At 38.5% G+C, this 23,931-nt stretch overlaps 1 protein-coding gene across 2 annotated transcripts in view; it reads right to left on the bottom strand.

The window, feature by feature from the left end:
* Window positions 1-23,931, bottom strand: part of SOS2 (SOS Ras/Rho guanine nucleotide exchange factor 2) — a 118,393-nt gene that overhangs the window by 55,784 nt on the left and 38,678 nt on the right. For both annotated transcript variants that reach the window (XM_074393966.1, XM_039468995.2), the window contains 4 exons: window positions 20,681-20,812; window positions 18,825-18,989; window positions 10,978-11,181; window positions 4,288-4,431 (listed from right to left, as the gene is read on the bottom strand). In XM_074393966.1, coding sequence (XP_074250067.1) covers window positions 4,288-4,431; window positions 10,978-11,181; window positions 18,825-18,989; window positions 20,681-20,812 — 645 coding nt within the window. The remainder of the gene's footprint in view (window positions 1-4,287; window positions 4,432-10,977; window positions 11,182-18,824; window positions 18,990-20,680; window positions 20,813-23,931) is intronic.

The raw sequence follows: 23,931 nt of genomic DNA, 5'->3' as shown, positions 1-23,931 counted from the left end.
TCTCAATCTCCTGACCTCGTGATCTGCCCGCCTCAGCCTCCCAAAGGAGTTTATATTTATAATATTTCATTTTTTTTTTTCGTTTCTAAGACAGGGTCTCTCACTCTGTCACCCAGGTGCAATCTCGGCACTGCAGTCTTGAATTCCTGAGCTCAGATGATCCTCCCACCTCATTCTCCCAAGTAGCTGGGATTACAGGCGTGCTCTACCATGCCTGGCTAATTTTTTGTAGGGACAAGGTTTTACCACGTTGCCCAGGCTGGTCTTAAACTTCTAGGCTCAAGGTATCCTCCTGCCTTGGCCTCTCAAAGTGCTAGGATTATTACAGGCATGAGCCACTGTGGCCAGCCTAGGATATTTTCAAAAGAAGGAAAAAGTGATGATACCTGTTTTACATCTACTCTACAGTTTCCAAAATAAGAAAAAGAAAGCAAAGATAAAGTACAGTTAAAAAAAAAAAAAAAAAAAAAAAGCAGAAACTGTTAATAGTTTGCCAATGTCTATATTATTATTATTTCATAATAATCATTATTTCATAATAATCAATAACCCCAATGTCTAGTTAGCCCTAAGAGATTTGTTTTATTTTTGTATTTTTAAAATAAGTATTTTTTATATAGTATGTTTTTGGGGGGGAAATAAACAAGTACAGTTTTGGCAAGGATGCAGAGAAATTAGAACACTTATGCATTGCTAGTGGGAATGTAAAATGGTTCACCCCCATGTAAAACAATTTGGCAGTTCCTCAAAAAGTGAAACACAGAATTACCATATGAACTTAGCAATTCCAAACCTAGGTATATACCCAAAAGAAATGAAAACACTGCAGCATTATTCATAATAGCCAAAAGGTGGAAGCAGTCCAAGTGCCCATCAGCAAACGAATAAAGAAGTATAGACTTGCAACGGATTACTCAACCACAGAAAGAGATAAAGTTCTAACACATGCTATGCTATGGATGAACCTTGAAAACATTACGCTAAGTAAGTAGACACAAAGGACAAATACTGTATGATTCCACTAATCTGAAATGGCTAAAATTCGTGGAGTCAGAAAGTAGATTAGAGGTTACCAGGAGTTGGGAGAAACAAGGGGTTACTGCTCCTTGGGTGGGATTTCTGTTTAGCATGATGAAAAAGTTAGAAACAGATAATGATAAAGATTGTACAATATTGTAAATTTAATGCTACTGAATTATAACACATAAAAATGGTAGAATGACACATTTAGTATTATATACATATAACCAAAATTTAAAAATTAAATTAAATTTTTTAAATTATATAATATTGTAGAACCATACCACCTTTAGGAGTACAGTAAGCAACCAGAACACAAATTATCATAATATAAAACACATTCTAGGCAAGGCATGGTGGCTCACACCTATAATCCCAGCACTTTGGGAGACTGAGGCAGGTGGATCACAGAGTCAGGAGTTCAAGACCAGCCTGACCAACATGGCGAAACCCCGTCTCTACTAAAAATACAAAAATTAGCTGGGCGTGGTGGCACGCACCTGTAATCCCAGCTACTCAGGAGGCTGAGGCAGGAGAATGGCTTGAACCTGGGAGAGGGAAGTCGAAGTGAGCCGAGTTCACACCACTGCACTCCAGCATGGGCAACAGAGTGAGACTCCATCTCAAAAAAAACCCCAAAAAACAAAAGAAAACATTATATTAAGAGTCAAAGATGATAGCCAGGCATGGGTTCATGCCTATAATCCCATCACTTTTGGAGGCCAAGGTAGGAAGATTGCTGAGGCCAGGAGTTCAAAACCAGTACAGGCAACATAGTGAGACCAGATCTCTACTTAAAAAAAAAGAACCAAGGCTGAGATAGGCATAGTTGGCATGCACCTATGATCTCAGCTACTCAGGAGGCTGAGGCAAGAAAACTGCCTGAGCTCATAGGTTCAAGTCCAGCCTGAGCAAAACAGACACTTATCTCTAAAAAATTAATAAAACAACATCAAACATTTTCTGCAGCTTTGCAGGGTGCTGGATAAAAAAAGAACCAAGTCTGAATATTTTGATTAGACATGAGTAACTGAATACTTCTATACTATTAGTTTCTTTGTCTACAAAGTGGATGTAATATAGGTGACCTATATTTTCAGAAAAATATTGGCAGATATCTAGGAAAATTTTTTAAATGAAATCTAAAGACCACACTTTGAAAGCTCTGTTTTCCAAAAGAAACAAAAATGGCCAATGAGCATGAAAAGATGTTCAACATCATTAGTTTAAGAAAATAAAAATAAAGGAAAGCAAGGTGGCTTACACCTATATGACCCCAGGGCTTTGGGAGGTTGAGGAAAGAGAACTACTTGAGCCCAGGGGCTCAAGACCAGTGGGGAACATAACAAGACTCTTTCTTAAAAAAACAAATTTTTTTTTTTTTTTTAATTAGCCAGGCATGATGGCACAGCTACTGAGGAGGCTTAGGCAGGAGGATCACCTGATCCCAGGAGTTTGAGGTTACAGTGAGCTATGATTATGCCACTATATTCCAGCTTGGGCAACAGAGTGAGACCCTGTCTCAAAAGCAAAGACAGAGGGAGATGAAAAGAAAAGAAAAAAGCAAAGAAGAGGAGAAGAAAGAAAGGTAGATTTCTTTTCCTGTTAGACTGGCAAAAATGGGATAGCTACAGAACTAGATATGAAAACAAAAAATTTTTTGAAAAAAGAGTAAGAATGAGGTAATATCCAGAGTTAGTGAAGGAGAGAGGTGGAGAAAGAAGGAAGCTTACACTGGAACTTACCTGGAAGTGAACATGGTAAAATATTTCGAAGTTCTAAAAATATGGCTACCAAGTCTTTAGCACTAAAATTCCACTTCTAGGACTATATCCTTAAAAATGATTAGAATATCAGGGTATAGTACAAGTATGTTTGTTGCAGTGTTGCTAACAAAAAAAAAAAAAAAAGGAAAAAATTCTACAACCTTATGGACAATAGTTAAAAAATATTACAGTGTCTGCATAAAACATCGCATTATTTATACTTAAAAACTGTGTTGAAGCCGGGCACGGTGGCTCAAGCCTGTAATCCCAGCACTTTGGGAGGCCGAGGCAGGTGGATCACGAGGTCGAGAGATCGAGACCATCCTGGTCAACATGGTGAAACCCTGTCTCTACTAAAAGTGCAAAAAATGAGCTGGGCATGGTGGCACGTGCCTGTAATCCCAGCTACTCAGGAGGCTGAGGCAGGAGAATTGCCTGAGCCCAGGAGGCGGAGGTTGCGGTGAGCCGAGATCGCGCCATTGCACTCCAGCCTGGGTAACAAGGGCAAAACTCCGTCTCAAAAAACAAACAAACAAACAAAAAAAAACAAACAAACAAAAAAAACTGTGTTGAAGTATATACATTAACATGGACAATGTTTATGATATACAGAGTAAAAACAGCAAGTTATAAAATAGTAGGATCCTATTTTTGCAAACACGCATAGGTTTGTACATATGCACAGAAAAATATTTATAAGGACAAGTTATCTCTGGGTGTTTTAAAATAAAGTGATTCCATCTAATTTATATATCTCTATTTTTCTGAATATTTTTACAATGAGCTACATTACTTTTATAGTCATTTAAAAGACAACAAAATGATTTTTACTTTCAAAAACATTAAATAATATAAACTTAAAATATAAACTTAAAATATAATATTTTATAAATTATAAAAATATAATAAAAACTTAAAAATAATAATATAAACTTAAAAACATTAAAATAACATAAACTTTCCAATTTTAAGTTTAAAATCCACAGAAGGTAAAGACCTATGGTCAATAAAATGTATCTTCCTTCATCTTGAACATACTTAACAAATAAAAAAAATTCCTAAATGTTTCTACTCTACTACATAAACTTTCACTATAAATATTGCCATAAATACACTATAAAGAAAGTGTCACTATATAGGCAACATGATTTTACTTTGTTATTGGTTAAATCTTAAATATCTTTTTATAATGGCCAGTGGCATCTTCTAATTTTCATAAAGAATATCTTATGATTTTTTTTTTTTTGAGACAGGGTCTCACTCTGTCACCCAGGATGGAGTACAGTGAGGCAATCATGAGCTTGACTTCCTGGGCTCAAGCAATCCTCCTACCACAGCCTCCTGAGTCACTGGGACCACAGATGGGCACTACTATGCCTGGCTATTTTTAAAATTTTTTAATGGAAATGAAGTCTCACTATGTTACCAAGGCTGGTCTCTAAATTTCTTACTAGAGCATTTAGGACTTTAATGAGAATATAAAGTAGTTTTGTAAACTTACTTCTGCCAAATCTTCAAAACAGCTGCCAGCTAAGGGATGAGGACTGCTTTCATCAGTCATTTCAACTGTGTCTTCAATCAAACCTAAAAGTTTCACAGTCAATTCATGTATATCTGAAATGTTACTAAAAATCTTTTCAATATCCTGAAAAAAGAGAAGGAAAGATTGAGAAATTTAAGACTGAGAATTCTGCTTATAATTTACTAAATATAAAAGGCATTATAGGCTACTCTAGGCACAGTGGAGTGGCCTATAGTGCTTTGGAGTAGCTCATCTCCACAAGAAACAGTACTGCTGCTGCTGCTGCTTCAGCAGAGGTTCCTACCATTGTCATGCCTTTGACTTCTTTCCTGGACAAAGCCAAGAATTGTCCCGAGCTAAAACCCAATTTTGGTGCTTGCCTGTCTTACACCAAATGTCATTTAATTTATGGGTGACATTTGTTTTCTACATGTTTTTAAATCTATGGAATAAACTGTAGAATTTCTTTAACTAGCAAATCCTTTATTAAGAGTATGATTAAATCTATTATTATAACTTTGGAACAATTTGCACATATAAAGCAATATATTTACATTAAATGTCAACAAGCTATAGCATAATTTTTGCATTTTGCTCTTGGGAAAACTCATTCTTTATAAAATAAAAGTTACTACACGTGAATGCATTCTCATTATAAAAGATTCAAACACAAGACAAAGAGAGCAAAATATGAATGTTTACTCTCATGCCCCCCTTATACCCCTGTCCTCAGAGGTAGAAACTATTAATAGCTTAGTACGCATTATTCCAGTACAAACCTACAACCATTTTCAAACATGTACATCTTGATGTTAATATATTAAAAGACGGAATCATAGTGTGTATTCTTTTAACTTGGGTTGGAGAGGTCAACATACTTTAGAATAAAGAGATCTGCTTGTACAAAAAAAAAAAGCAATATAAGAGTTAAGGGTATATCTTAATTCAATCTCAAACTAATATATTCTAAGACAATAAAAATCAATCATGAACAGGAAGAGAATTTTTAAAATCTCTTGGATTACAGACAGTAAAAATACTGCAAAATATAGATTCTGGATAGTTTTGTTAAATCTAAAACCTCTTACTGTGGATGATTCTAAACTACTTTTTACATGAATAATTCCAGCATTTGAGTGTTTTAAAACTGGCTAAGATGGACAGGCGTAGTGGCTCACACCTGTAATCCTAGCACTTCGGGAAGGTGAGGTGGGTGAATCACCTGAGGCCAGGAGTTCAAGACTACCCTGGCCAACACGGTGAAACACCATCTCTATTAAAATACAAAAATTAGCCAGGCATGATGGCGGGTGCCTATAATCCCAGCTACTCGGGAGGCTGAGATGGGAGAATTGCTTGAATCCGGGAAACGGTAGTTGCAGTGAGCTGAGATTGTGCCACTGCATTCCAGCCTGAGCGGCTGAGCCAGACTTTGTCTCAAAAAAAAAAAAAAAAAAAAAAAAAAAAAAAAAAAAAAAACTGGCTAAGATGCTAAAAGTCTTGATCAAGATCTTACAGAGCCCTAGGTTTTACTTATAGCTTAGGCTATGCAGTCTTATAGGTTAATGATAAGAGCTGGGATCAGAATGAAAATAACACCTAATCCTGTTACAATCTGGTTTCACTATTTGGGGCCCATCTCCTGGATCTGAGAAGGAATTATAGATTACATCCAAGCTCCCATCTGTGAATTACTTCCATGCACTATTTAAAGATGGGTATGTTCTGAGAAATATGCTGTTAGGTGATTTTGTCATTGTGCAAATATCATAGCGTGTACCTATACAAACCTAGATGATATACTACACACTTAGGCTGTATGAGAAAGCCTGTTGCTCCTAGGTTACAAACCTGTACAGCATGTTGTACTGAATATTGTAGATAATTATAACACAATAGTTAAGTATCTGTGTATCTAAACATATCTAAATATAGAAAAGGTATAGTAAAATTACAGTATAATCTTACAGGATTACTGTCATATATATGGATATATATAGTATATCACTAAAACATCGTATGTGGCACATCGCTGTATATCTAAGATAAGACAGGTTCAAGCCCTCTGAACCCAAACATATCATATGACTGACCATCCAGGTTATAGCCAACTATTATTCACTCTGGCATCTTATAATGGAAACATCATGGGCTTTGGAACCTAACAGACCTGAGCTTGGATCCTGGCTCCACCATGTGGTATAATATGAAACAGATTTGGTCTTTGTCCCTGGTTCCTGCCTTAGAGCCCCACTAACATGCTAGGAATATCCTGAGTGATAATAATGTCTTTTGTTATTCATAATGAGCCCCTATGATAAATACTGAGTTTAAGCTAACGAGGTTACTTACAGTAGGGCCCCTAGGTTATCTAGGGGCCTACCTCATGATACGGCCAGTCATCAAAAAGACCAGATGATTAGGAGAATTGGAGGGTTACTTGAAACCAAACTGACTCATGAGAAAAATGAAAAGGATCAGACGGTTGGAAATTTCAGCCCCACCCACTGACCTCTAAATAGTTGGGGGAAGAGCCTGGGCAACACGGCAAAAACAAAAAATACAAAAATTAGTTGGGTGGGGTGACATGTGCCTGTAGTCCCAGCTACTCAGGAGGCTGAAGCAAGATGATCGCTTGAGCCCAGAAAGCACAGGTTATGGTGAGCCAAGATGCACTTAAGCCTGGGCAACAGAGCCAGACCCTGTCTGAAAAAAAGAAAAAAGAAAAGAAAAAACCAGGGGCGAGAGGCTAGAGATCAAGCTCTATAAAAACTCTTGATGAGCTTCCTGGTTGCTGACCTTATGAAGGTGCTAGGAGGGTGTCCCGCCCAGAGAGGGTTTGGAAAGTCCATGCCCCCATACCTTCCCCTGTCCATTTCTTCATCTGTATCCTTGTTTTTTTTTTTTTTTTTGAAACAGTGTCTCATGCTGTTGCCCAGGCTGGAGTGCAGTGGCACAATCTCGGCTCACTGCAACCTCTGCCTCCCAGGTTCAAGCGATTCTCCTTGCCGCAGCCTCCCAAGTAGCTAGGGTTATAGGCACCTACCACCATGCCCGGCTAATTTTTTTGTATTTTTAGTAGAGATGGGTTACTCTATGTTGGCCAGGCTGGTCTTGAACTCCTGAGCTCATGATCTGGCTGCCTCAGCCTCCCAAAGTGCTAGAATTACAGAGGTGAGTCACCACGCCCAGTCTCATCTTTATCCTTTGTAAAATCCTTCATAATAAACTGGTAAACGTGTTTCCCTGATTTCTGTGAGCTGTTCCACCAAATTAATGGAACGCAAGAAGGAGGTCATGGGAACTCCAATTTATAACTGATCAGTCAGAAGCACAGTTCACAACCTGGGACTTTCAATTGGTACCTGAAGTGGAAGACAGTAGTATTGGGCCTGAGTCCTTAATCTGTGAGATCTAACACTATTTCCAAGTAAATAACGTCAAAATTGATCTGAATTATAGGACACGTAGTTGGGTGTCCAATGGAGAATTACTTTGGTGTAGGAGGAAAAAGCCTCACATATCTGGTCACAGAAGTGTTCTGTGATGAGTGTGAAGATGAGAGAGGAGGCTGGGTGCAGTGGCTCACACCTGTAATCCCAGAACTTTGGGAGGCCAAGGCAGGTGGATCACCTGAGGCCAGGAGTTCCAGACCAGCCAGACCAACAAGGTGAAACCCTGTCTCTGCTAAAATACAAAAGTTACCCAGTCACAGTGGCACACATCTGTAATCCCAGGTACAGGGGAGGGTGAGGCAGGAGAATTGCTTGAACCTGGGAGGCAGAGGTTGCAGTGAGCCAGGATTATGCCACTGCACTCCAGCCTGGGAGACAGAGAGCAAGACTCCATCTTAAATAAAAAAAAAAATAAGAAAGAAAAATTTTTTTTTCCTTTTACAACATGCCAGATGAATGACCCTGGATTAGGAATGAATGGACAATAACAATAGCTAGCCATTTCTTGGGTACACTATATTCTAGGCACTCTTCTAAGCACTTGAAATAAAATAATCTTGGGCTAGGCGTGGTAGTTCACTCCTGTAATCCTAGCACTTTGGGAGGCCCAGGCGGGTGGATCACGAGGTCAAGAGATCGAGACCATCCTGGTCAACATGGAAACCCCATCTCTACTGAAATATAAAAAATTAGCTGGGCATGGTGGCACGTTTCTGTAATCCCAGCTACTCAGGAGGCTGAGGCAGGAGAATTGCTTGAACTCAGGAGGCGGAGGTTGCGGTGAGCTGAGATCGTGCCATTGCACTCCAGCCTGGGTAACAAGAGCGAATCTCCGTCTCAAAAAAGAAAAAAAAAGAAATATAATAATCTAATATCCTTATTAGATAGGTACTATCATCACCCTCATTTGACATGAGGAAACAGAGGCATAGAGCAGTTAAGTAATTTCCCCACTGTCACACATTTGGTCTGCTAATACCCACTCACAGGGTTCTTAGGATTAAATTAGATTATTTCTATGAAATGCTCCTGGCAAATATTAGGCCCTCCAGAAATGTGAGCTTTTTGAAAACACAAGACGAGGAGCAAAAGGAGTAACTTAAGATCATTTTTAAGTCATTCACTTCTTCAACTAATATTTGCAAAGTACTATGCTCTGATTTTAGATAGTCTTTACCTCAAAAGTTTATATTTTACTTAATGTTAAAAAATTTATAGCAGATACAGAGATAGAGAAAAAAGGGATTCTCTTTTCCATCTGACCCTTTAGTATCAGAATAGAAATAGACTGTCACATTAGCACTAATCCAGTGAAAAGAGACCCATAAAAAATTAATTACTGAGGAATGATAACTGATGGGACACAGAAAACACAAAGATAACATTAGTTGGCAATATTTGTTAGGTTTTTATTCTTCATACCACTAGAGACAAAATCCAATTATAAAGTGGTAGAAAAGAAGCCAAATTCAAGATCAGGCTCTATAACTACCTTGATTAAGTTGTTAATTTCCACCTGGGCACAGCGGCTCAAGCCTGTAACCTTAGCACTTTGAGGGGCTGAGGAGGTGGATCGCTTAAGCACCAGGAGTTCAAGACCAGCCTGAACAACATAGTGAGACCCCCATCTATAGTTACCAAAAAAAAGCTCAATCTCCTTACAAGTCAAGTAGAGATGATAACATCTGCCCAATCTATCCCTCAGGATTGTTATAAGGGTCAAATAAAATAGAACAGTACTTTGAAAAACATAAAGTTCTGACTACTTATGATAGTATGCCCAGTGGGAGCTATTATTATTCATTGTTAAACTAAACATATATTCAAAAAAAAAAAGTAATGGCCAACTAAAACATTTTAGATTATAATTTAAACTCATTCTTTTGAAAAAGAATGAGAAAAGCTAAATCTGTTCCTGACTTTAAATACTCAGCCACTTGTGTCTGAGTATCACTCTTATTTACTCATGTTACAGTTATTTTGTGGAGAAAGTTAGGAGGTACAAGATAAATAAGATAAGGCTGAGTATCTTTTTTTGAGATGAGGTCTTGATCTGTTGCCCAGGCTGAAGTGCAGTAGCATGACCATGGCTCACTATAGTCTCAAATTACTGACTCAAGCAATCCTCACTTCAGCCTCCCCCACAGCTGGGACTACAGGCATGTGCCATCATGCCTAGCTAAGTTTTAAAATTTTCTGTAGAGACCACATCTTGCTCTGTTACCCAGGCTGGTCTCAAATTCTTGGCCTCAAGCAATCCTCCTGCCTCAGGTTCGCAAAGCAGCTGGGATTACAGGCATAAGCACTGCACCTGGCCAAGGCTAATTATTTTTAAAGTGTAGGACAAACACACAGACATGAAAAAATAAATCACGTGATAAAGGAAAGAAAGAAAAAAACCTTTTTTGTTTGTTAAACACAGCATTCTGCATAAACTTTAAAAATTCCACTGTTAAAACTTTATTTTTTTCAATCCCATGTATTCTGAGCTATAAACTAAAACTTTAAACTACTGCCTTAAGGTACTTACCAAAAGACAGAAAAATGAAGAGGTCTTTCTTTCCTAGACCATGTATCTTTTTCACCACCTCCAAATGAGTATCAGATACTGCATAGTGGAAAATGATTTCACTCCAGTATAAATCTCTTTTCACCACCTCCAAATAAATATCAGATACTGCATAGCAGAAAAATGATTTCAACCCAGTATAAATCTCTAATTTTGTGTCTAATTTTCATTGACATTGCACTTATTACATTAGTGCAACAATTCACGTTTGTAAAACCCACAAATACATAAAAGTATTTTTTATGTACTCATAAAAGTATTTAAAGTTACTATTTATGGGCTGGGTACAGTGGCTCACACCTGTAGTCCTAGCACTCTGGGAGGCCAAAAGCAGGTGGATCACTTGAGGTCAGCAGTTTGAGAGTAGCCTGGCCAACATGGAGAAACCCCATCTCCACTAAAAATATAAAAAAATTAGTCAAGTGTGGTGGTACACGCATCTAATCCCAGCCACTCAGGAGGCTGAGGTAGGAACTGCTTGAACCTAGGAGAAAGAGGCTGCAGTGACCTCAGATAGCACCACTGTGCTCCAGCCTGGTCGACAGAGCAAGACACCGTCTCAAAAAAAAAAGTTACTATTTATGATTTTAAGCTGGTTTTATTTTTTTGGAGTATACAGAATTTCAAACCCAAAAAGGTACTTACAGAAGGTTTAAACAGCTTTCTATCAGAAAGAAAGGCTTCTCGAAATACTTTTATGATCATATTTAATTCCCGTAGATACTGCCTTTCTTCCGCGATTTCAGTTCTGACAAGATCATAGTAGTTTAATTCACCAGAAGAACTAGGTTCATCTTCACAGAGAGAAACCAAACCTATGTCGTCTTGATCAAACATGTCCATCAAAACCTGAGAAACAGAAACCAATAATGTATAAGTTTATTTTCCTTACTTTTATAAAAACTGCCTCAAAGAACCTGAAATCAAAATGTTATTAAACAGGGCCAGGCACAATGGCTCACACTTGTAATCCCAGCACTTTGGGAGGCCGAGGCGGGAGGAACACTTGAGGTCAGGAGTTTGAGACCAGCCTGGCTGACACGGTGAAACCCTGTCTTTATCAAAAATACAAAAATTAGCTAGGCATCATGGTAGGTATGTGTAATCTCAGCTACTTGGGAGGCTGAGGCAGGAGAATTGCCTGAACCCAGAAGGAGGAGGTTGCAGTGAGCCCAGATAATGCCACTGCACTCCAGCCTGGGTGACAGAATGAGACTCCATCACACACACACACACACACACACACACACACACACACACACAATTAAACAATAAAAGCTGTGTGTATTACAAGTAAATTTATATGAGAAAACCTGTAATAAAAGGAAAAATAGTTGCTGAAGGTGGAGAATGTTCAAATAAAATAGAGTATGGCAAAATAAATATTTTTTGAGACATGAACTAATGGTGAAATATGTACTAATACATATGCATATGTATGTGTATAATGTGTACTGTAATACACACACGCGCGCACACACACACACACACACACACACACGAAATAGCGAAAAAAAAAAAAAGATCTTGTCTTTGGGGAACAATAATCTGAGCCAAAAATCCCAGTTCAGCTACTACTTGACTATGATCGTGAATAAATTTATTCATTTGAAAGTCATTTTCCTGATGTGTAAAATGTAACTGATAGAAAAATTCAATGTGGTAATGTACATAAAATGCATACTACTATGTCTAGCAAATAGTAGGTATTCAACATGGTAGTTCCTTGTCATATCATAAAGATAGTAGTATGTATTTGGGTAGGGTTAAAAGGAGAAAAGTGAAATGCTACTATGAAAGAGGCACACGATAGATCACTGTGATGCATTTCTGATGCACATTTACTACACTGACCACTGCTACTATGTTCATTTGCTAAACCCAAACATCCCACAGATGCTTAAATTGCTGTAGTAACCAATTCTTTTAGAAATAGCTACCACGGACTTCAGTCAACCAACAGGAAAGAATTAGCTGTAAATCAATAGAAACAGAAGATGACTTTGTGTGTGTGTGTGTGAGACAGAGTCTCTCTCACTCTGTCACCAGGCTGGAGTATAGTGGCGAGATCTCAGCTCACTTCAACCTCTGCCTCCTGGGTTCAAGTGATTCTCCTGCCTCAGCCTCCAGAGTAGCTGGAATTACAGGCATGCGCCACCATGCCTGGATAATTTCTTTTAGTATCTTTAGTAGACATACAGTTTCACCATGTTGGCAAGGCTGGTCTTGAACTCGTGACCTCAAGTGATCCAACTGCCTTGACCTACCAAGGTGCCAGGATTACAGGTATGAGCCGCCATACCAGGCCATGACCATACATTTTAAAATTAATAATAATTTTAAAAAATGATTAGATGCTGAACATGGTGGCTTACGCCTGTAATCCCAGCACTTTGGGAAGCCAAGGCGGGTGGATCATGAGGTCAGGAGTTTGAGACCAACCTGACCAGCATGGTGAAACCCTGTCTCAACTAAAAATACAAAATTAGCTGGGCATGGTGGCACATGCCTATAATCACAGCTACTCAGGAGGCTGAGGCAGCAAAATTGCTTGAACTCAGCTGGTGGAGGTTGTGGTGAGCCAAGATCATGCTATTGCACTCTAGCCTGGGAAACAGAGCAAGATTCTGTCTCAAAAAAAAAAAAAAATGATTAGACCTAGTTAATTATATATTTAAGACTGACTGAAAAGTACTCTGAGAGTTCAGCAAAAAGGTATATCCTGAAAAGGAAATTCCAAAAAGTTAAAAAGCTTCAAAGGGATGAGAGGAAATTCTGATAACACAATAAAAGATATTCATTCATTCATTCATTCTGAAAAACATCTACTGATCACCATAAATTGTACCACATGTTGGTAAAATGCACTAATAAAGTAAACATGAACTCTATCCTCCTATCGTTTTGAATCTAACTCAGAAATATCTTGTAAACATCTCTGAAATCTGGTCAGTTCTCACCATCTCACTACATGCTTTAGATTACACTACTAAATAATCACCATCTCTAACAAGGATACACAAGTCTAATAATTTGATCTACCTGCCACAGGTCTTCCCGACCCCATTTCTAAAATCATGTTACTAAAAACAAATTTGTCATTCCCTATATAAAAATGGTATTTTTCTGTGACACTCGCAAATCCTTTTTTTCCCCAATGCTTACTCCATGCAGTCCTCCTTCTTATTGATGACCATCCTCCCCACTTCCCAGCCACTTTAACTTTAAAGAAACCAGAGAGTCTATACAGGAAATTTGCTGATGAAATCTGATTTCAAACAGATACACAAAATAATGGAAGGCATGAGAGATGAAAACACACAGAAGAGCTACCACCCTCTTCTCTTCCCTACCAGAGACCTTTTTACAGTAGGCCGTACTTGCTAGCTTTAACTTCTTGCTTCTATTCACTTAGCAAGCTCATTACTATATTAAAACTGCTCTCGGCCGGGCGCGGTGGCTCAAGCCTATAATCCCAGCACTTTGGGAGGCCGAGGAGGGTGGATCACGAGGTCAAGAGATCGAGACCATCCTGGTCAACATGGTGAAACCCCGTCTCTACTAAAAAAAAATATAAAAAATTAGCTGGGCATGGTGGCGTGTGCCTGTAATCCCAGCTACTTAGGATGCTGAGGCAGGAGAATTGCCTGAACCCAGGAGGCGGAGGTTGCGGTGAGCCGAGATCACGCCATTGCACTCCAGCCTGGGTAACAAGAGCGAAACTGTCTCCAAAAAAAAAAAAAAAAAAAAAAAAAACTGCTCTCACTATTGATCTAGTGTGAAATCTAATGGTGTGTTTTAGTATTCCTACATATTTTCTCTAGTTTTTGATGCAGCTGACCATTCTCTCATTCTTAAAACTCTCAGGGTGAGGCATGATGGCTCATGCTTACAATCTCAGTGATTTGGGAGACTGAGGTGGGAGGATCACTTGAGAACAGGCATTCAAAGACAGTCTGGGCAATATAGCAAGATCCTATCTCTACAAATAATAATAATAATAATAATAAATTAACCAGGCATGGTGGTAGGCACCTGTTGTCCTAGCTACTCCAAAGGCTGAGGTGGGAGAATTGCTTAAGCCTAGGAATTTGAAGCTACAGTAAGCTAAGACTGTACCACCACATTTCACCCTGAGTGGCAGAATGAGATCCTATCTCTAAATAAGAAAAAACACATACAAAACCCCCCAAAACAATTTTTCTCTTCTTGGCTTCCTATATACCATTCTGTCAGTGGGTCCTCCTTCTCCATGACTTACCTTCTCTACTTCTTACTCCAGGGTTCCATTCTTAAAACTCTTTTGGTCACATAATACCAAACTTCGTGAATTTAAATGCTACAGGGGTCAGGCAAGTAACATTATTAATATATAAGAAGTAGTGGAGATTATGGCAAACTGCAAGGTGCATGCACCTAAAGAGGAAGTGTACCACTCCATGCCAGCTATTTTCTATCAGGCATTCTGATTTTGTTTTTTCATGAAAAGTCTGGGATTTATATTTTTATGTAAAATTTTTAAATTTGTAAATACATGGCAAATAATTCAAAAACTTACAAAACAAACCTAGAGACTCTGTTCACTAGAAGGTCACCAGTCTGAAACGCCTGCTATATTTCCTCCTTAGTGTGAGCTCATTTCCTTAAACGATTTCCAATTACTGTCTAGATGACAATGATTCCTAAGTGTTTACATCTAGCCTCAGTGTCTTTTTGGATCCTAGACAAATGTTCCCAAAGGCTCTACTTGGTCTTCATTACTAGAAAACTTGTCCAGGTACTCAGGAGGCTGAGACAGGATAATCACTTGAACTGGGAGGCAGAGGTTGCAGTGAGCCGAGATTACGCCACTACACTCCAGCCCAGGAGACAGAGCAAGACTCTGTCCAAAAAAAAAAAAAAAAAAAAAAAAAAAGCACGTATGTTCTCACTTACATATGGAATCTAGAACAAACTCATAGCAGCACAGTGGAATGTGGTTACCAGAGGCTGCAGGGTGGGGGAACAAAATCTCAATGAGGAGGAAGTGGGTCTTTTTAATGAGATTTATTGTACAGTGTGGTGAATATAGTAAATAATAATGTGTTTACATTTCAAAATTGCAAAACGAGTAAGAAATTTTTGTGGGTACATAGTAGGTGTATATGTTTGTGGAGTAAAAGCAGGTGTGTAACACATACATCAGAATAAAATGAAGTATCCATTACCTCAAGTATTTATCCTTTCTTTGTATTACAAACAATCCAATTATACTCTTTTAATTGTTACAAAAGGTACAATAAATTATTGTTGACTGCAGTCACCATGTTGTGCTATCAAATATTAGATCTTATTCATTCTAATATTTTTGTACCCATTAACCATCCCCATTTCCCCTACTCCAGCTACCCTTCTTAGCCTTGTAACCATCATTCTACAAGAGTAAATTTCGAAAGTTCTCACCACAAAAAATAAGTATTTGAGGTAATGAATGCTAATTAGCTTGACTTAATTATTCTACATTGTCTTTATAATCATAACCTTACCTTGTACTCCTTGTACATACAACTATAAGCTGTCAATTTATAATTTAATAATAAATATGAAGAAAAGAAAATAAAGCATTCAAATAATGACAGAAATGGAAAAACCAAGCTAGGGTTCCTATTGACCAAATCTGGAACAACTGGAACTTTTTGAGATAGGGTCTCACTCTGTCACTAGTCAGGAGTGCAGTGGCATGACCTCGGCTCAGTGTAGCCTTAACCTCGGCTCAGTGTAGCCTTAACCTCCTGAGCTCCAGTGAGTCTCTCACCTCAGCCTCCCAAGTAGCTGGGAATACAGTCACAAGCACATGCCCAGCTAATTTTTTTTATTTATAGAGACATGTTGCCCAAGCTGGTCTCAAACTCTTGAGCTCAAGCAATCTACCTGTCTTGGCCTCCCGAAGTACTGGGATTACAAGCATGAGCCAGGGTGTGTGGCCTGGAACATCTAAATAATTAAGTAACAGATTATGACCCATCGAATAAAATGACAATTAATGAGTCCATATTAAAATAAATAAATATGTGTGATAAAGATACAGTTTCAAAATATTCCACAAAACAATCATTTATTAATTACAAAAGGGGAAAGAATAACTTCACAGATGAGAAGCCTTGCAGACAACTCCTTAATCAACAAAGTCAACATCACCACCACTAATGATACATAATGAAATCATGTGCCTGTATGCCATCTGAGAAAATGCAATGAGAAGAACACAGCACAAATTCTATGATATTCCTGCCAAACACCATTACCTGATTCTAACCAAGAGAAAACAACAGAGAAAACCTGTATTGAGGGACATTCTACACAATAACTAACCTATAACCCTCAAAAGTATCCTGGTTATAAAAGTTCAAGGAGCAGAGTTGATTCTGATGTCTCTCTCCCCAACCACAGGATTACAATGCAGTGGTTACTGAGCCTATTGCCACGGCCTCCCTTGAATAAAGTCAGCTTTACCACTTTTTTTTTTTTTTTTTTTTTTTTTTGGGAAATAGAGTGTCGCTTTGTCACCCAGGCTGGAGTGCAGTGCTGCAATCTCAACTCACTGCAAACTCCACCTCCTCGGTTCAAATGATTTTTGTGCCTCAGCCTCCTGAGTAGCTGGGATTACAGGCATGTTCCACCATGCTCAGCTATTTTTTTTTTGTATTTTTAGTAGGCAAGGGGTTTTGCCATGTTGACTAGGCTGGTTTGAACTCCCGATCTTAGGTGATCTGCCTACCTCAGCCTCCCAAAGTGCTAGGATTACAGGCACAGTGGTGCCTGGCCTACTTTGCCATCTTTAAAAAAAAAAAAAAAGTTAAGAGAGGAATGAGGAATTATTCTAGACTGAAGAGAATAAAAAAATACATGACACATAAACAATATATAAATCTGGACTGAATCATTTTGGCATAAAGATCATCATTAGGATATGTGACAAAACTTGAATAATGTGTGAAAGTTAGATGGTATAGTGTATCAATGTATTCACCGCCTGGATTTTTACTGTCAGTCATACTGTAGTAATGTAGTAGAATGTTCTTGTATAGAGGACACACTATGTTGGCAATTTACTCTCATATGGTTCAAGTGGCAAGGGAGTACTTTTTGTTGTACTTCCAACTTTTCTATAAGTCTAAGGTATTTTCAAAGTAAAAAAAAAAAAAGCAGCCATATTTTTAAAAGTCAAAACAGAAATAACAAGGAATTCCTACCATAATGTAAGTGAAAAGTCATTTTGGAAATGACGGCATCGTACAATGGGTCTCAGGCATTATAACTCCACATCAGAATTACCTGGAATGCTTTCAGAGAATACTGAGGTTTGGAGATCCAATCCAGAGCAATTAAATCTCTGGCGGTGATATGCAGGCATTATCATTCTTTAAAAGCTTTCTGTTAATCATGATGTGCAGTCAAGGGTGAGAACCACCGGCATGTGCTAGATCCTGGAGGTTGTTCGCCCTGAGAGAGTTTCATTTAAGCATCTTTTCTGTAGTATTCCTGGCCTCACCCTTGCTAGAGTTCATTACTTTCTTCACTGTACCTTGGACTTATTAGTATAATAGTTTTAATCATATTGTTCTGTAATTATCTGTTTATAATTTTTTTTGGCAATAAAATAAATACCTTCTAACACAAGGATTGCTATCTCATTCAGTGTTATAGCTTCAATGGTGCAGTGGCTCATGCCTATAATCCCAACACTTTGGGAGGCCAGGGCAGACACTTGAGCTCAGGAGTTCAAGAACAGCCTGGGCAACATGGTGAAATCCCATCTGTCCAAAACATACAAAAACAGCTGGGCGTGGTCCTACCTACTCGAAAGGCTGAGGTAGGAGGATAGCTTGAGCTAGGGAGGCAAATGATGCAGAGCTGAGATTGCGCCACTGCACTCCAGCCTGGAGTGACAAAGTGACACCTTGTCTTAAATAAATAAATAAAAAGAAAAATAAGAAGGTAAGAAAAGTAGTACAGAAGAATATGAAAAATTCAATTTCTCCCCTCAAGTAGCTTACAGCCAGGAAAGAAGACAGATACATAAACAAAAAAATGATCAGAGGGGAGTAACTTCAGCATTGCAGCCTAATTTTCTCTCTTCCTGTACCTCACTAAACTATGCTGTGAAACCAAAGTATGGTCTTCAAAATTACTTACACTTAAAAGTACCTGAGCAGAACCCTATATGTTCTCTTTCTAAAAATATAAAACTCAAACTACTTAAATTGGTTTGAGGCTTTGGATGTTTTTTTCTTGTAAGTAAAAGATTCCAGATGAAAAAAAGAGAGATCCCCATCCTGCCATATGCTTAAAAACCTGGAAATATCATGGTTACTCTGTAAACTCAGGATTTTTCTCTCTTCCAGTACCAGCAATTATAAAAATTACTTACCTAATAATTTATACAAAAAGATTGAGGCAGAAATGAGTATAGTTGCTATTCAAGTTAAGTTTAAACAGCTTGTAACACTTACCTTATCCGCACACATTGACACTTTAATGTCCTGCTGAGATATTTCATAATGCCGGATATTGAAAACATAATTACCAGCCAATTTTAAAATATCAGCTGAAATATACTCTAGTACAGCCACAATATATAGGGACACATGGTAGTCCACTTTGTACCCTAAAACCTCCTGTAAAAAGAATAAATAATTCAATTGCAAAACATAGCACTGTTAAGTATTAAAAACTTAAAAAATTCCTATTTAACATTCTTGCTTATACAAAACTTTCTATTAACTATATGTCTAAACGTACGGGTACCATGGGATATATGAACCTGTGGTCCCTGTATTAGGGGTTTTTTTTCTTTTAAAAGACATCTAACGTAACAACTCTGCCTTTTATCAAACAACAACAGTTGATCCTAATATAGAAATCTTGGGCTGGACTCCACTAAAAGCCTCTTAATACATTAACCAAAACCCATCTGACAAATATAAAAATATCTGCTATCTTCAAGGACCCTACTTTAAAACCAGTATCCCCTAATTAAAGTAGTTTCTACTGAGGGGAGGTACGGAAGTGTCTGTGTGTGAGAAGGAGTGTTGGGGGGGGGGGGGCTCGAATTTGCTACAAAACTCTTAAAATCCATATACACAAAGCGTATTTTGCCCTATGCACTAATATGCATCTAGTAGCCAAACCAGACCCTAGTCCACTTTTCCAGTATATAAAAAATAATGTATGATAATACAAATTAATTTTAAAAACAGTTCTGAACTCACAGAAGCTTTTGACATTATACACTTTCTTTCTTTTTTTTTTTTGAGACGGAATCTCTCTCTGTTGCCCAGGCTGGAGTGCAGCGGCCAGATCTTGGCTCACTGCCACCTCCGCCTCCCAAGTTCAAGTGATTCTTCTGCCTCAGCCTCCCAGGTAGCTGGGACTACAGGAGCATGCTACTATGCCCGGCTAATTTTTTCATTTTTAGTAGAGACGGGGTTTCACTATATTGGCCAGGCTGGTCTTGAACTCCTAGCCTTGTGATCCACCTGCCTCGGCCTCCCAAAGTGCTGGGATTACAGGCGTGACCCACTGCATCTGGCCCACGTTATACACTGTCTTAATCAACAAATGGCTGAGAATCATGGCCTACTATATAGGAATCAGAGTAGCAGTCATTGGAAGATGCCACAAAGATGCCACAATGGCCCATGCCTGTTATTCTAGCACTTTGGGAGGCCAAGGTAGGTGAATCACTTGAGCCTAGGAGTTTGAGACCAGCCTGGGCAACAGTGTGAGATCCTGTCTCTATTGAATTTAAAAAAAAAAAAAGATGCTGTAATCCCAGCACTTTGGGAGGCCGAGGCAGGTGGGTCACAAGGTCAAGAGATCGAGACCATCTTGGTCAACAAGGTGAAACCCCATCTCTACTAAAAATACAAAAAATTAGCTGGGCATGGTGGTGCGTGCCTGTAATCCCAGCTACTCAGGAGGCTGAGACAGGAGAATTGCCTGAACCTAGGAGGTGGAGGTTGCGGTGAGCCGAGATCGCGCCATTGTACTCCAGCCTGGGTAACGAGCGAAACTCTGTCTCAAAAAAAAAAAAAAAAAAGATGCCACAAGACAATAGTGATACATTATCACTATTAATAACTTTTAATATTATTTGAAAAGCAATCCAATTTCACCAGAGTACAATTTATTTTGCATATATATTAATATATATAACATCTATGTAGGTGTATGTATAAGTATACACATGCAAGGACACATATACACACTAACACAGACCATGTTATATTAATGCTTTATAAATATAGAAATAAAGTATTATTTGTTATAAAGAACACCACCCAACTAATGTTTAATGTTCTGTTACCTTCAATGAAGGATGGATTTTGTCCACAGGCAATAAAAGAGGATTTCTTCGTTTTCGTTTTTCTATAGCAGATTGTGCATCAGCAATGGCCCACTTATCAATTGGGTGAGGAAAGGTCTTCTGAACTCGTTCCTGCTCAATCATAGCAGAACCATTGTAGTATTATTAAAAGTGTTCATAAATAGGAAATTCATACAAAATTCAACTTTATCACTATTCTTAATGCTAGCAGATAATAGTGACATAATACATTCTAATTCCTGTAATAAATTTTTTGGTTTTAAAAAAAAAGTCAGATCCCAGCATTTTGGGAGGCTGAGGCGGGTGGATCACGAGGTCAAGAGATCAACACCATCCTGGTCAACATGGTGAAACCCCATCTCTACTAAAAATACAAAAAAAGTAGCTGGGCATGGTGGCACATGCCTGTAATCCGAGCTACTCAGGAGGCTGAGGCAGGAGAATTGCCTGAACCCAGGAAGCGGAGGTTGCGGTGAGCCGAGATCGCGCCATTGCACTCCAGCCTGGGTAACAAGAGCGAAACTCCATCTCAAAAAAAAAAAAAAAAAAAAAAAAGTCAGGAGGTGTGCAGTGGCTCATGCCTATAATCCCAACACTTTGGGAGGCAGAGGCAGGTAGATCACTTGAGCTCAGAAGTTTGAGACCAGCCAGGCAACATGGTGAAACCCTGTCTCTACTAAAAATACAAAAATTAGCCCAACATGGTGGAACATGCCTGTAGTCCAAGCTACATGGGAAGCTGAGATGGGATGATCATTTGAACCCAGGAGGTGGAGGTTGTAGTGAGCTAAGATCATGCCACTACACTCCAGCCTGGGTGAGAGGGAAAACCCATCTGAAAAAAAAAAAAAAAAAAAAAAAGGTCAACAGGACTATCAAAAATTTTCCACATAATTTTCATGGATAAAAGAAAAAGGTAAAATTCAGAAAGTAAGCTTTAAACATAATTAAGATGAACTGGAAAAAGGCAAAAACAATACATAGGATATATAGGAAAGATTAAAGTGAACAAGAAATAGTGTATCAGTGTTTTGGCACAGTGGCACATACTTGTAATCCCAGCTACTCAGGAGGCTGAGTCATGAGAATCTCTTGAACCTGGGAGACAGAGGTTGCAGTGAGCTGAGATCATGCCACTGCACGCCACCCTGGGCGACAGAGAGAGATTCCATCTCAAAACAAAAACAAAAACACTATTTACCTAGCAGAGTAGAAATTGTTCGTTCATTTTTAATCGTTAGTACGCAGCCACTATTCTTGTGCTAGTCTTAGAGCTTTGAATAAAAGAGAGCATGTATCTCCTGGAAGATGAAGTGGGTAAGAGACCTCAGAGCAGCTTCTGAAAATACATACCTTGACGAAAACAATCCTAGCCTTTGTGGTTCATCTTTTTTTTTTTTTGGAGACAGGGTCTCGCTCTGTCATTCAGGCTGAAGTACAGTGGCGGGATCTCAGCTCACTGCAACCTCTACCTCCCAGGCTCCAATGATTCTTCCACCTCAGCATCCCAAGTAGCTGAGACGACAAGCATGTGCCACTACTCCCAGCTAATTTTTTTATTTTTTGTAGAGACAGAGTTTCACCATGTTGCCCAGGCTAGTCTCAAATTCCTGGGCTCAAGTGATGTGTCCGCCTCAACTTTCCAAAGTGCTGGGATTACACATGTGAGCCACTGCACCTAGGCAGTTCACCTTGTTTTAATTTAATTAGTGATTCACTGGCATGAAAAACAAGAACTACTGAGATCCGAATTAAATTCTAATTTAGCAGGGTTTCCTATATTTAAAATTATGTTCTCTGATTTTAGCAAATTACCTATTGAAAAGTATGCTTTTATTGTATTTGTTTCATGTTCAAAACTAGTAGCAAAGGCTGGGCACAGTGGCCCATTTCTCCACATACAAAAAAAATTAAAAATTAGCCAGGCATGATTGCATGCACTTGTAGTCCCAGCTATTTGGGAGGCTGAGGCAGGAGAAATGCTTGACCCCAGGAGTTCAAGGCTGCAGTGAGCTATAATCCCGTCACTGCATCCCTAGCCTGGGTGACACAGCAAGACTCTATCTCTTAAAACAAAACCCAACAAAAACCAAAAACACTGGCAGCAGAGAACAGGGGAAGAAAAATGCTTTTATTTAAGAATCTTGGAAAATTTTAATAGCTCAATCACTACAAGTTAAGATTTTCCTTTACACTGAAAGTTGTGGCTGGGCATGGTGGTTAACACCTGTAATCCCAGCGCTTTGGAAAGCTGAGGAGGGGAGCTCACCGAAGGCCAGGAGTTCAAGATCCTGGGGAACACAGCAAGACCCAGTTTCCACAAAAACAAAAATAAAAATTTGCTGGGTACAGTGGCGTGTGCCTGTAGTCTTAGCTACTCGGAAGCTGGGGCAGGAGGATAACTTGAGCCCGGGAGTTCAAGACTACAGTGAGCTATCATCATGCCACTTCACAAAAAGAAAGAAGGAAAATTGTTGCAATTTTCCAAAAAAAAAAAAAAAAAGGGAAATATAAACAGTATAGTGTAAAGTAATTTTTGAAAATATCAAAATTAGCTGGGTGCAGTGGTGCACACCTGTAGTCCCAGCTACTCAAGAAGCTGAGCAGGAGAATCGCTTGAACCCAGGAGGCAGAGGTTGCAGTGAGCTGAGATCACACCACTGCACTCCAGCCCAAGCAACAGAGTGAGACTCTGTCTCAAAACATAAACATAAAAGTAATTTTTGATAAATGAACTGTTAGATATTTCTTGTTTTGTTTTTAGAAGGAGAAAAGGAAAATAAATTTTATTAATATTAATTTTATGTGCAAGGGGTGCTTTTATACAAAAGAAGTAAAAATATCTCCCTAACAGATATTGCTAAAAATCCAAAAATACTCCCATGTAACCAAGGCCAAACAAATATTTTAGCACTAATTTATACATAGTCTTTCAGATATATATATATTTGTGTATACATATATAAAGACATTTGTATCTGAAAGACTATATGTACATATATGTATATATATGTGTGTGTGTGTGTATATATATATATATATATATACACACACACACACTTATATGTATATACAATTCTTAATCAACAAGCCAATGTCCTCAAAATGTACACAAATATTTTATTGAGGTAACATTTATATGCAGTAAAATGCACCAATCTTAAAATGTACAATTTGTTGAGTTTCAGAAATGCTTATGACTGTGTAACCATCACCCCAACTGACATAGA

This window comes from Saimiri boliviensis, chromosome 2, assembly GCF_048565385.1.
Source record: "Saimiri boliviensis isolate mSaiBol1 chromosome 2, mSaiBol1.pri, whole genome shotgun sequence".
Taxonomy (NCBI): domain Eukaryota; kingdom Metazoa; phylum Chordata; class Mammalia; order Primates; family Cebidae; genus Saimiri; species Saimiri boliviensis.
The sequence above is the reverse complement of the archived record's forward strand: the minus strand, read 5'-3'. Positions and strand labels throughout refer to the sequence as shown.